The sequence below is a fragment of the Phlebotomus papatasi genome, chromosome 5, assembly GCF_024763615.1.
Source record: "Phlebotomus papatasi isolate M1 chromosome 5, Ppap_2.1, whole genome shotgun sequence".
NCBI lineage: Eukaryota > Metazoa > Arthropoda > Insecta > Diptera > Psychodidae > Phlebotomus > Phlebotomus papatasi.
Genome location: NC_077226.1, coordinates 1,208,583 through 1,220,342, shown reverse-complemented (window position 1 = coordinate 1,220,342; position 11,760 = coordinate 1,208,583). Strand labels below are relative to the sequence as shown.

The following is an 11,760-nucleotide window of genomic DNA, read 5'->3' as shown; positions in this document are numbered from 1 at the left end:
TTACAATGCATCATGTTACGAAAAAGAAAAAAAAAACAGTTAATACTGCTCTGTATGAAAGTGCCCTAACAAGCATTGTGAGAGGAAAATGACTAGCTCTGACCGAGCTGTGAGCCATAGATTAGGGCATCAGCCCCAAAGTGGACAAAAGGTCACACTTACAATAAAAAAAGTATATGTGTATATTTAAGAATAAGGTTATTTATAATTAAATTTATTCAATTTCTACATCAAAAGAGGGTTAATGCAAAACAACGCGAAAAAATAAATAAACAAAAAAAAATCATTTCACATTGAAGCATCTAGTACTAAAACATAGTGACAAGAAAATCCTGGCGTATCTCACAGGAGCCGGTGCCCCAGTACCGCGGCAACCCCAACCGGTCCACAGGGCAGATGCATCCCGGAAACAGATTGCTCCCCCTCACTAACACAGGCCCGAGCTTTGCGAATTCGCTTACAATATTTTGGGGAGAGAGAGATCGGTGAAGCCGAGAGAGAGAGACCCCAGCACGGGACCGTGGGCGAGGGAAAAAAAACTACATCACAAGTTTGACAATCCAAATCCGTAAACAAGAGAAAGGTGGGACATATTAGCAAATTTAGATCACCCCCCACAAGCCGAAGCGAGGGATGCCACGGTAACGGAGAGGCAACCACGTTCGAAACAACCAGGAATCCTTAAACAGAGGGGAGCATGTGAACCGAAAAAAATACTAAGAAGAAAAAGAGGGCAACTGAGAAACCCTCATAGACATATCAAATATAGAAGCCGGCAATTACATTATCACGCATGTTCAGCAAAGTTATCTTTAATTTACTAAATCTAAAGGTATCATTCTGAAAAAAGGCTAGTAGAGAGTTGGCAATTTTTGGGGCACAATAAGAAAAGCTGTGCTTAAAGAGCTCCTTCTTCGGCCTAGGCACCAGGAAAACCTCACGCAAGCGAACGCCGAGCAACGACCCGGGATCACGCAATCGGACAACTCTCTCTCCACATCTATTATAAAACAATTTTGTGCATCTATAAACGTACAGTGCGGTGAGGGTCAGAATTCGCCAAGACTCAAACAGAGGGACAGAGCTCTCGAATCTTCCCCTGAAGGACATCAAGCGGAGGATCACTCTCTGTCCCGCCCTCAGACATTTCAGATGAGAGTCATAAGTGGCTCCCCAAAAAGGGATACCATACTGCAACTTAGATTGAACCATTGCGTAATAAAAGGCCAAAACTACTTTTCGAGGACAAGATTCCCTTATCCTATAACAAAACCTCATGCAGAGCCTAAGGTGTGCCTGTAGACCCTCTATGTGACTCTTCCAGTTTAGTGCGGAGTCAAGAGTTACCCCAAGGTACTTGAATACTGACACTCTCTCTATTTCAAAGCAAGATGGGTCACAAGGATCATTCTCGCTGGTACGAGCATCGCATCTCGCTGAATGTACGTAAAGAGGGGGGGCAGAAGGTGGCACTCTCAACGAAAAGATCATAAATCGAGATTTGGGGCTGAGGACCATACAGTGGTGGTCAAACCATAATTTCAGCTTGGTCAAATCTGCACCCATTTTGTCGACGAGAGACTGAGCAGAACATCCCGAATAGGTTATTGCAAGGTCGTCCGCATAGGCTGTTGGACAACCTCCTAAACCAACGCTGTGAATATCGTTAATGTAAATTATGAACAAAATAGGGCCTAAAATGGACCCCTGGGGAATACCCGACTCAAGAGTCTGGAAAGAGCTCAATTCAGAGCCAATTCTAACGCATTGCTGCCTGCAAGAAAGATAGAAGCTAAACCAATCGTGCGCAGTTCCCCTGATCCCAATCGCCATGGAAATATACGCATGGAAACTGCGGAAAAGCTAGGAAAATCGCGAGTGGGGACTTTCGGGAGTCCCAGTGAAGTGGGGAATTAGCGGAAAGTGCGTAGGAAAGAGCTGAAATGGAACATGTTTGGACTAACAATGACCCTCCAGAGCCCGTATCCTCTAGTTTGTTAGAGAAGATTTTACGTGAGTTTCTCTCCGTGACATTTTCTCCTATTTTTCCCACCTGCCTGCTCGTAGTATCAACGACAATCGGAGAGAATCAGGTGAGATTTTCGTGTGGAACTCTTTGTGGAAATCGTTTTTTGAAAACTGAATACTGAATGATGAACAATCTAATCACGAAAACTTAAGAAAAATCTCAAGAAACTAATTTTTACGCATTTTTTTTTAATTCTTCTTATATTTTGATTTTCTAGCGCCAGATGAAGGGATCTATGAAGAGATATCAATATATTTTGAATTTTCCTAAGAGACTAGTGAAGGTACTTTTGGAAAATAGAGTCTGTGTCTGTATTGAAACTGTGCAGAAAAGTCTGCAAGAGTCTAAAAGTACAAGTGCAACAACTAATTCAGCACTTCAGACTATCTTCACTTTTATTAAGCTTAATTCTCTCTCTGATTTCAAAAAAATCCTTTAAAATTAAAAGGAAGAGTTTTTGATTGTTTACTAATCAATTTTTGCAAAAAACCTATCGACAATCGATCTAGAAAAGGTTCTTCATAGTAACATAAAGGAAGTGCACCACGGATCGGAATGTTGAGAGACATATTTAGCTGAAAATATGATACCCAAAATACTATTTGGTAGTTTTTCATAAGCCAGTTGATACATTAGTGATTTATTTAACTATTTCCGTGTATTTACACTTTTGTTATTTACGGAAATTACTAATATATCTGTAAGTTCAAGTTAAGTAATTAAATCAAGTTAAGTAATTAACTTGATTTTTTTTACTTGTTTTTCTTTTTTTTCCTTTATCACAATTGTAAGAGGGATGAATCCTATATTTGTGATTCAATAAATATTACTGCTACTATTACTGCTACTATTGAATTTAATTAATTTTCCCGGTGATTTTCTCTTTTAGATTTTCAAAAAAAGGACTCTGAGAGATGTTTTAGTCTTAAAGTCTTTACTATTGGGAAACTATTGGTATTTTCAGAGTCCTTGGTGTTGAATTTTTAGCTTTCTGCCTTTCTCTTAAAAAGGAGTTATAAGGCAAAATGTCCTCATTTTGTATTGGGGCTACCTGAGGGGAGGGGAGAGGAAGGGTTTCGTATGCATAGATAAAAAGTGTCCTTTAAGCCTTAATCCTATGCCGTACTTCAGCTTTCTGCCTCCTCTCAGAAAGGAGTTATAAGGAAAAATGTCCTCATTTTGTTCCAGGGGTATCAGAATCAGGGATGATGGGAGGAAGTCGTATGCATAAATAAAAAGTATAAGTCATACACTGATTCTGTGGTAAATTTCATCAAGATCGGTAGGGCCGTTTTTGTACAATTCGTTACTACAACTGCGATTTTTCGGAAGGTAGGCTTTCTGTCCTTGTTCTGGTAATTCTTTAAATGTCAAAGACTTACCATTGTTGTTGTTGACATCCTTCTGGCCTCTCTATAAGATGATCATCCATCTAAATTGACAGAAATTTCCTCATGACAGATTCAAAGAAACAAGACTGATACAATTTATTTTTTTCACAAAATATAGTAGATTCTCTTTATTTCGAGATGATTTCTAAAGCAAAAAAAAGAAAAATAGAACCGTCTTTGATAGGGTACAAGGGACAATTTGATCCTAATTGAGAGAAAAAGAAGTACAAGTTTAATTGTGTGGCCTATGCCTTTTTGGCTTCGAGTTTCTTCTTGAGTGATTCTGGCATTTCCGGTGGCGGTGGTCGGGGCATTCGGAGCCAGACTTTGACTGCATCATAGATGAACCATTGAGCAGCTGTTAGGGTACCAATCATGACAATTCTTGGCAGTAGACCCTTCCAAAGTCCGGCAAAACCAAGTTTTTTGGCCACTTCGAAGGCCGTTGATCCCTTTTCCTGATTCAATTTACTCACAACTGTATCAGCCGGATGACTGACAATGGCACAGAAGACACCAGCAATGTAACCAGCAGCAAATGTCACAATAAGTTGTTCACCTTTTGTACATTCAGCCCTTGGTTTTGGTACGACGTACTTGTAGAGGAGTTCAAGGGTACGTTCGAAACAGGCAAATTTCATCATTGTATAGGGGATTTGACGCATCCAAAGTGGTACTAGACCTTTATAGAAAGCTGCCATACCTTCGTCCTTCATCATCTTCGGTAGAGCCTGACGTAGGGTATCAGCATAGCCTGGCATTGTCTGAATACGAACCTATCATCGGAAAATTATAACTAAAATTATCCTTTTTGTTCCATCGAGCCAGACATTATTTTTTTTAAACTTACCTTAGCTGCTTCCATTGGTGATAGGGCGATGTCAGCAAAGAATTCAGCTGATGCTGATGCAGCTAGGTACAATGATGTACGCCATAAATAGGAATTTTCTTCTCCAATGGCATTGGAATAGGCTACTTTGAATACTTCATAGAGGCCAAATTTGCATAAACCCTGCATGCTGTAGCCAAAGAACGTTGGTGCCCATCCCTTACTCAATCCCTTAATGCCATCTTCGGCCAGAGTAACGGAGAATCCATTGAATACTGATTTGTACTTTACTGGATCCACTTGCATGCGACATTTAACAAGATCCAATGGTACAACCATTGTATGGGTTAGGCCACATGATATGATACCACCTAGGCCACATAGGGCAAAATAGTGACCAGATCCAAATTCACATGAATCCCCTTCGGCTGATGCAGAGGCACCATCGCAGCTTCCATGGCCAATTGGACCACGAAATGGGGAATTCCTCATGAAATCCTGAAGTTTCCAAATATTCATTGTCTTTGTTGAAACTTTGTGTTTGTCCAAGGTTGAAAAGGATGAAAATAGAAATGAAAAATATTATTTAAAGTAGTTTATCTAGTTAGCGTAGACATAAATGATCCACATAGCAAAGTGCCCGGATTAGTACACTTGACTTGATTTTTATTTTTTGTTTTCACAATATCAAAATCTTAAAATTTTCTTGATCTTGATCTTGGTCTCAGAATTGAGGCCAATATCTCTTTGTTTTGGTTTTTCTCAAAATTGTCCCAAGCTTTATCAATGATTTTTGGATATGTTTTAGAGCTAGTCCAGGCGAACATTTCGCCCTAACGTACCTATGACCGGAAAATTCGCCATTTTTAATTATTGAACGTCAAAGGTCAACCACTTTGGAAGGGTCATTTTTCAACCGATTTGGTTAAATTTGGACTTTTTGGAAAGGTATTGAAATTTCAAAGAAGGCTGCATCGGTCTTCATCGGTAATGAATCGGTAAAGTACCGATTTTTGAATAATTTTACATCCCTAATAATTGATATTCCCTAAAAGTAAAGTTTTTTCGATTTTTCTCAAAAATGGCCCAAGCTTTTTCAATGATTTTTGGATATGTTTTAGAGCTAGTTCAGGCGAATATTTCGCCCAAACACACCAATGACCGGAAAATTCGCCATTTTGAATTATTGAACGTCAAAGGTCAACCAATTTGGAGGGTCTATTTTTCAACCGATTCGGTTAAATTTGGACTTTTTGGAAAGGTATTACAATTTCGAAGCCGGCGGCATTGGTTATAATCGGTAATGAATCGGTTAAGTACAGATTTTTTGATTTTGAAATGCTTTTGTGATTTATGAATCAATTTGATCAACTTGCAAAAAAACTAATTCAAGATAAGCTCTATCTCGTGAGTTCGAGCATTCAGCAAAGCTGGGACGCTTTGTCATTTTTTTATATTAAATAAAATTAATTATTATTTTTTTTTAAATATATAAATAGGATCTACAGATTATAGGCAAGTAATTTGCAAAAAGAAAAATTCGAAAAGGTAAATTTTTCTATCACTTTTTGCACCTGGTTTCCTGATTTTACATGAGGCAACAAACTTTTGGCACTTACTATATGTGCGAACCTTCAAAGCCTTCCCCTATAGATCATGTAAAATAGAAAAAGGAAAACTGAGACATCAGAAATATACTATTTTTTATCAATTTTTAAAAAGTCTTTATAGAATTTACACAATAAAACCCCTGTACCAAAACTCCCGGGTCACTTAGCTTAATTATTTAATTAAGTACTTAATTAAGGACTTTCCTCATTTGAGCACCTTTTTGTTTATATTATTTGTCTATATTATTTAATTAATTAATTTAATTAAATGAAAATTAATCTTCAATGTCACAAGATGTCCCACTTTTACATAATTCCAAATGAGCTAATTATTTCAAATGCTCCTTTCGTACTGTGTTAAGTAATTTTGAGGTTATGATATGACTCAAGATGTTTGTCAACTATTTTCAATTAATTTTCAACGGTTATTTCACCAAGATTCCCTCCAAAAAACAAAAGAAAAAACACTCCTTCCGAAATGCAGTGTCCCAAATCCAAAAAAAAAAAGAATTCAGAAAATTCGGAAAATCCCCCTTGGCGACAATTTCTCTTACATAATGCCTTTTCCCAACATTACGCAATGTTTTTCTTGTGTGAAAATGCGCGCGCGGTGGAAAAAAGGAAAAGTGCCTCACCTGGGTTGGTTTCTTTTCAATTTTCAGATTTTTCCGGAATTCCGGTGGGGCCAAAAAGGTGTCGTTTGAAGTTGTCTCTTGTTGTGCCAATCCAGGTGCAATTGGGGCGGGGTGGGGGAAGTCCTTGACACCTTTTTTGTGTGAGAACACAAATTTAAAAGACTGGGACACACAATTTTCACGAGGTAGACAATTCTCGTGACACGAATTGAAGACAACTGAGAGAAATGGGAAAATTGAGAGATTTGGCGCACGACACAGTGCCCGCCCAAAAATAGATCACATACGCCATCACAGTGTCAGTCTAAATGCCAAATGTTCGGATCAATTGAAAATGACGGTTGTGTCATCGAAAAAACAAATACAACAAAATATATAACTAAATATTTTAAGTACTTGTTAAGTATTTAATTAAGGACTTTCCCTAATTTAGCATTTTTTTTTCTAAAGGAAATTATTCTGAAGGATATAGATTACTGTCTATAGTACTGACAGGTAGATGACTGAAGTAGTCATTAAAATCGGTCGAGGAACAGTCGAGATAATTGAGGTTATGCAATGCAAAAGTTCCAAGGGGTTACTCAAGTATGGAATACCGATACATTTTTCCGCTAGAATCCATTGAATCACTGATAAGATTCTGATAGAATCTCAAATGGAATCTATACAGAATCAATAGAATCAATTGGAATCACTGGAATCAAATGGAATCACAGAATCCCTCTCATTTGCAATTGCTATCATTTTGACAATATGATCCTTGAAATTTAAGAAGTATTCCGAGTTGAATCATTAAGAGAATCACACAATTAGAATAATTGGAATCACAATGGAATAAACGGAAAGCTTTCTTCGCTTTCTTCTGTGGAAATGCTCAAAAAAAATGTATCACAGCTTGATTAACTTCTTTAAATCAGAAAGTTCCCTCGGAAGAAAATATTTCAAGGCCATTTTTGATAATAAGAAACCTTCCGGGAGTTCTAGATTTTTTTTTATATCTTTCCGGAACATTCCGGAAGTGTTTTCTCTGAAGATAAAATTTTCTAATTAAATTCAAACTAATTTTAGTGATATGAAAAGTCATTCCGGAACGCTTTCTTCGCTTTCTTCAGTGGAAATTCTCAAAAAAAAAAATGTATCAAAGCTTGATTAACCTCTTTAAATCAGAAAATTCCTTAGAAAGAAAATATTTCAAGACCATTTTTGATAATTAGAAACCTTTCCGGGACTTTTAGATTTTTTTTTAATATTTCCGGAACATTCCGGAAGTGTTTTGTCTGAAGACAAAACTTTCTAAATAAATTCAAACTAATTTTAGTGATATGAAAAGTCATTCCGGAACGCTTTCTTCGCTTTCTTCAATGGAAATGCTGAAAAGAAATGTCTCATACCTTGACTAACCTCTTTAAATCAGAAAATTCCTTAGAAAGAAAATATTTCAAGGCCATTTTTGATAATAAGAAACCTTTCCGGGACTTTTAGATTTTTTTTTAATATTTCCGGAACATTCCGGAAGTGTTTTGTCTGAAGACAAAACTTTCTAAATAAATTCAAACTAATTTTAGTGATATGAAAAGTCATTCCGGAACGCTTTCTTCGCTTTCTTCAATGGAAATGCTGAAAAGAAATGTTTCATACCTTGACTAACCTCTTTAAATCAGAAAATTCCTTAGAAAGAAAATATTTCAAGACCATTTTTGATAATTAGAAACCTTTCTGGGAATTCTAGATTTTCTTTTAAATTTTTTCCTGAACATTCTGAAAGTGTTTTCTTGGAAGAAATACTCTACAATTTATTTTAAATTCATTTTAATAACATTACAAGTCATTCCGGAAAGCTTTCTTCATCATAGCTTCAAAATAACTTTTGGATTATTTTATATTGATAAATATCCTTTCCGGAAAGATGTCTTTTGGATGAAAATGGCTGAGAAACCTTTTAGAATAGGAAATTTTATTTAAAAGTATCATTAGAAGGTCAATTTTTTTCGAAAAAAAAACCTATTCCAGAAGTTTCGGAAAAATTCCGAAAATGCTTTTCTTTGAGGAAAATGCGGGGAAAAAATATTTTGAAGTGTTTTCGATCAATCAAGGGAGATTTCTTTAAGTGAGATTAATTAGGAAGATCAATTGAGACATTTTGTAAGATGTTTTTGTCAGAGAAAATACCCCGAAGATGATCAAAGAGATGAAGTAAGTTATTTTTTTTTCTTCTGAAAGGAAAACCTTGTCTTGGGTGTGTCTGTGCTTAAGGTACAGTACAAAAAAAGAAGACTGAGAAAGAGATGGAAGGAGTTTGGGGTCAAGATGTTTGCGCAATCTGGGCTCAATTTGCACTTTCCATGCGACCAGGTCATCGGGGTCATATCGAAAAGGTTTTTTTTCTTCATCTTTCGAGGCACATGAGAGAGAGAGAGAGACTTCAGAGAAATTTTCGTGATTTTTTTTTTTTGAGACAGGTGTGTGGAGTTTACTTTTGAGACTTTGGTGGAAAGTCAAACAAAAATTCCAAGCTAAAAAAAGATAAAAAGTTCATCTGAAGAACCGTGAAGATTTACCAAAACCAACTTTAGAGATGACAACAACAAAAAAAAGAAGACCGAGCTAAAACGTGTCAATTGGACATTAGAAAAACTTTCACTTGAGCCATGGGAAAAGTAAGAAAATAATAATAAAAAAAAACATTAAATGTTTGGGTGCAAATTGTGCTAAAAAAAAAGCAGTGTTTTGGCGCCAAAAACGTGACACAAAAGTGCACACGCGAGATGATAAATTTGCGTTACAACACAAATTAGCCAAATGATTCACAGAGTCTTCTTTAGTCTTAAGAGAGTTCCGTGGAAGTTCTGATGGAAAAATCTCGCGGAAAATATGGTATAAACCAGGCTACTATAATTGTATTAAATTTTGCAATAATTATATTATTATTTGAGGTCATATAGAAGAGCGATTGTGATTGATTTCACGGGCTTTGTCAATTCCGCAGAAATTCCACGGAAATCCATTAAAATTCCAGAGAAATTCCACAGAAATTCCACTGAAATTCCACTGAGGTTTCATTGAAATTCCACTCAGATTCCATTGAAATTCCACAGAAATTCCATTAAAATTCCACAGAAATTCCACTGAAATTCCACAGAAATTCCATTGAAATTCCACAAATTCCACAGAAATTCCATTAAACTTCTACAGAAATTCCATTAAAATTCCACAGAAATTATATTAAAATTCCACAGAAATTCCATTGAAACTCCATTGAAATTCCACTGAAATTCCACTGAAGTTCCACAGAAATTCCATTGAAATCTCACTGAAATTCCACAGAAATTCCATTGAAATTCCACAGAAATTCCATTAAAATTTCACTGAAATTCCACTGAAGTTCCACAGAAATTCCATTGAAATCTCACTGAAATTCGATTGAAATTCTACAGAAATTCCACTGAAATTCCATTGAAATTCCACAAATTCCACAGAAATTCCATTAAACTTCTACAAAAATTCCATTAAAATTCCACAGAAATTATATTAAAATTCCACAGAAATTATATTAAAATTCCACAGAAATTCCACAGAAATTCCATTGAAATTCCACAGAAATTATATTAAAATTCCACAGAAATTCCACAGAAATTCCATTGAAATTCCACTGAAATTCCACAGAAATTTCATTAAAATTCCATAAAAAATTCCACAGAAATTCCACTGAAATCCCACTGAAATTCCACAGAAATTCCACAGAAATTCCATTGAAATTCCACTGAAATTCCACAGAAATTTCATTAAAATTCCATAAAAAATTCCACAGAAATTCCACTGAAATCCCACTGAAATTCCACAGAAATTCCACTGAAATTCCATTGAAATTCCACAGAAATCCCACAGAAACTTCATTAAAATTCCACTGAAATTCCACAGAAATTCCACAGAAATTCCAATAAAATTCTACAGAAATTCCATTAAAATTCCACAGAAATTTCATTAAAATTGCATTGAAATTCCATTGAAATTTCACAGAAATTCCACAGAAATTTCATTAAACTTCCACAGAAATTTCATTAAAATTGCATTGAAATTCCATTGAAATTTCACAGAAATTCCACAGAAATTTCATTAAACTTCCACAGAAATTTCATTAAAATTGCATTGAAATTCCATTGAAATTTCACAGAAATTCCACAGAAATTCCATTAAAATTCCACAGAAATTTCATTAAAATTGCATTGAAATTCCATTGAAATTTCACAGAAATTCCACAGAAATTTCATTAAACTTCTACAGAAATTTCATTAAAATTGCATTGAAATTCCATTGAAATTTCACAGAAATTCCATTGAAATTCCACAGAAATTTCATTAAAATTCCACAAATTCCACAGAAATTCCATTAAAAATCCACAGAAATTCCATCGAAATTCCACAGAAATTCCATTAAAATTCCATTGAAATTTCATTAAAATTCCACAGAAATTCCATCGAAATTCCACTGTAATTGCATTAAAATTCCACAGAAATTTCATTAAAATTGCACTGAAATTCCATTGAAATTTCACAGAAATTCCATTAAAATTGCACTGAAATTCCATTGAAATTTCACAGAAATTCCATTGAAATTCCACAGAAATTCCATTGAAATTCCACAGAAATTTCATTAAAATTCCACAAATTCCACAGAAATTCCATTAAAATTCCACAGAAATTCCAATAAAATTCTACAGAAATTCCATTAAAATTCCACAGAAATTTCATTAAAATTGCACTGAAATTCCATTGATATTTCACAGAAATTCCATTGAAATTCCACAGAAATTTCATTAAAATTCCACAAATTCCACAGAAATTCCATTAAGAATCCACAGAAATTCCGCAGAAGTTCCGCTGTATTTTTCGAAGAAATTTTTAAGATCTAGATTATAAAGATTTATTGATGTTTTAGTGCATATTTTTCGAGTATTTTCGCTGAAGAAACTTCTTCCGGAATATGAAATTAATATTAATAAAAAAAAACGAACAAATGGACTATCAAAAACGGTCTCAATAGAGAATTTGTCTTTATTAAAAACTTTCCACAAGCCTCTATTGATGTTATTCTGAATATTTTTAACATCTTATAGCCTTCAGATAGATTTCTGAAAATCTTTTCTGAAGTCTGAAGAAAACTCTTCCGGAATGTCGAAATAAACATTCGAAAAAAAAGACAAAATTGTGAAATTTGAAAGTTTTTTCAGTCACTCAGGCATTCCGGAAGGATTTTCTAATATTCCGGA

The 11,760-nt window shown here is 35.0% G+C and overlaps 1 protein-coding gene across 1 annotated transcript; it reads right to left on the bottom strand.

Annotated features, from left to right (window-relative positions):
- Positions 1-3,515: 3,515 nt before the first annotated feature.
- Positions 3,516-6,795, bottom strand: LOC129808749 (phosphate carrier protein, mitochondrial-like). Its single transcript, XM_055858578.1, has 3 exons — positions 6,495-6,795; positions 4,271-4,782; positions 3,516-4,196 (listed from the first exon to the last, which is right to left on the bottom strand). Exons 2-3 carry the CDS (start codon positions 4,766-4,768, stop codon positions 3,666-3,668), a joined length of 1,029 nt encoding a protein of 342 aa, XP_055714553.1. The 5' UTR covers positions 4,769-4,782; positions 6,495-6,795; the 3' UTR covers positions 3,516-3,665.
- Positions 6,796-11,760: the final 4,965 nt, after the last annotated feature.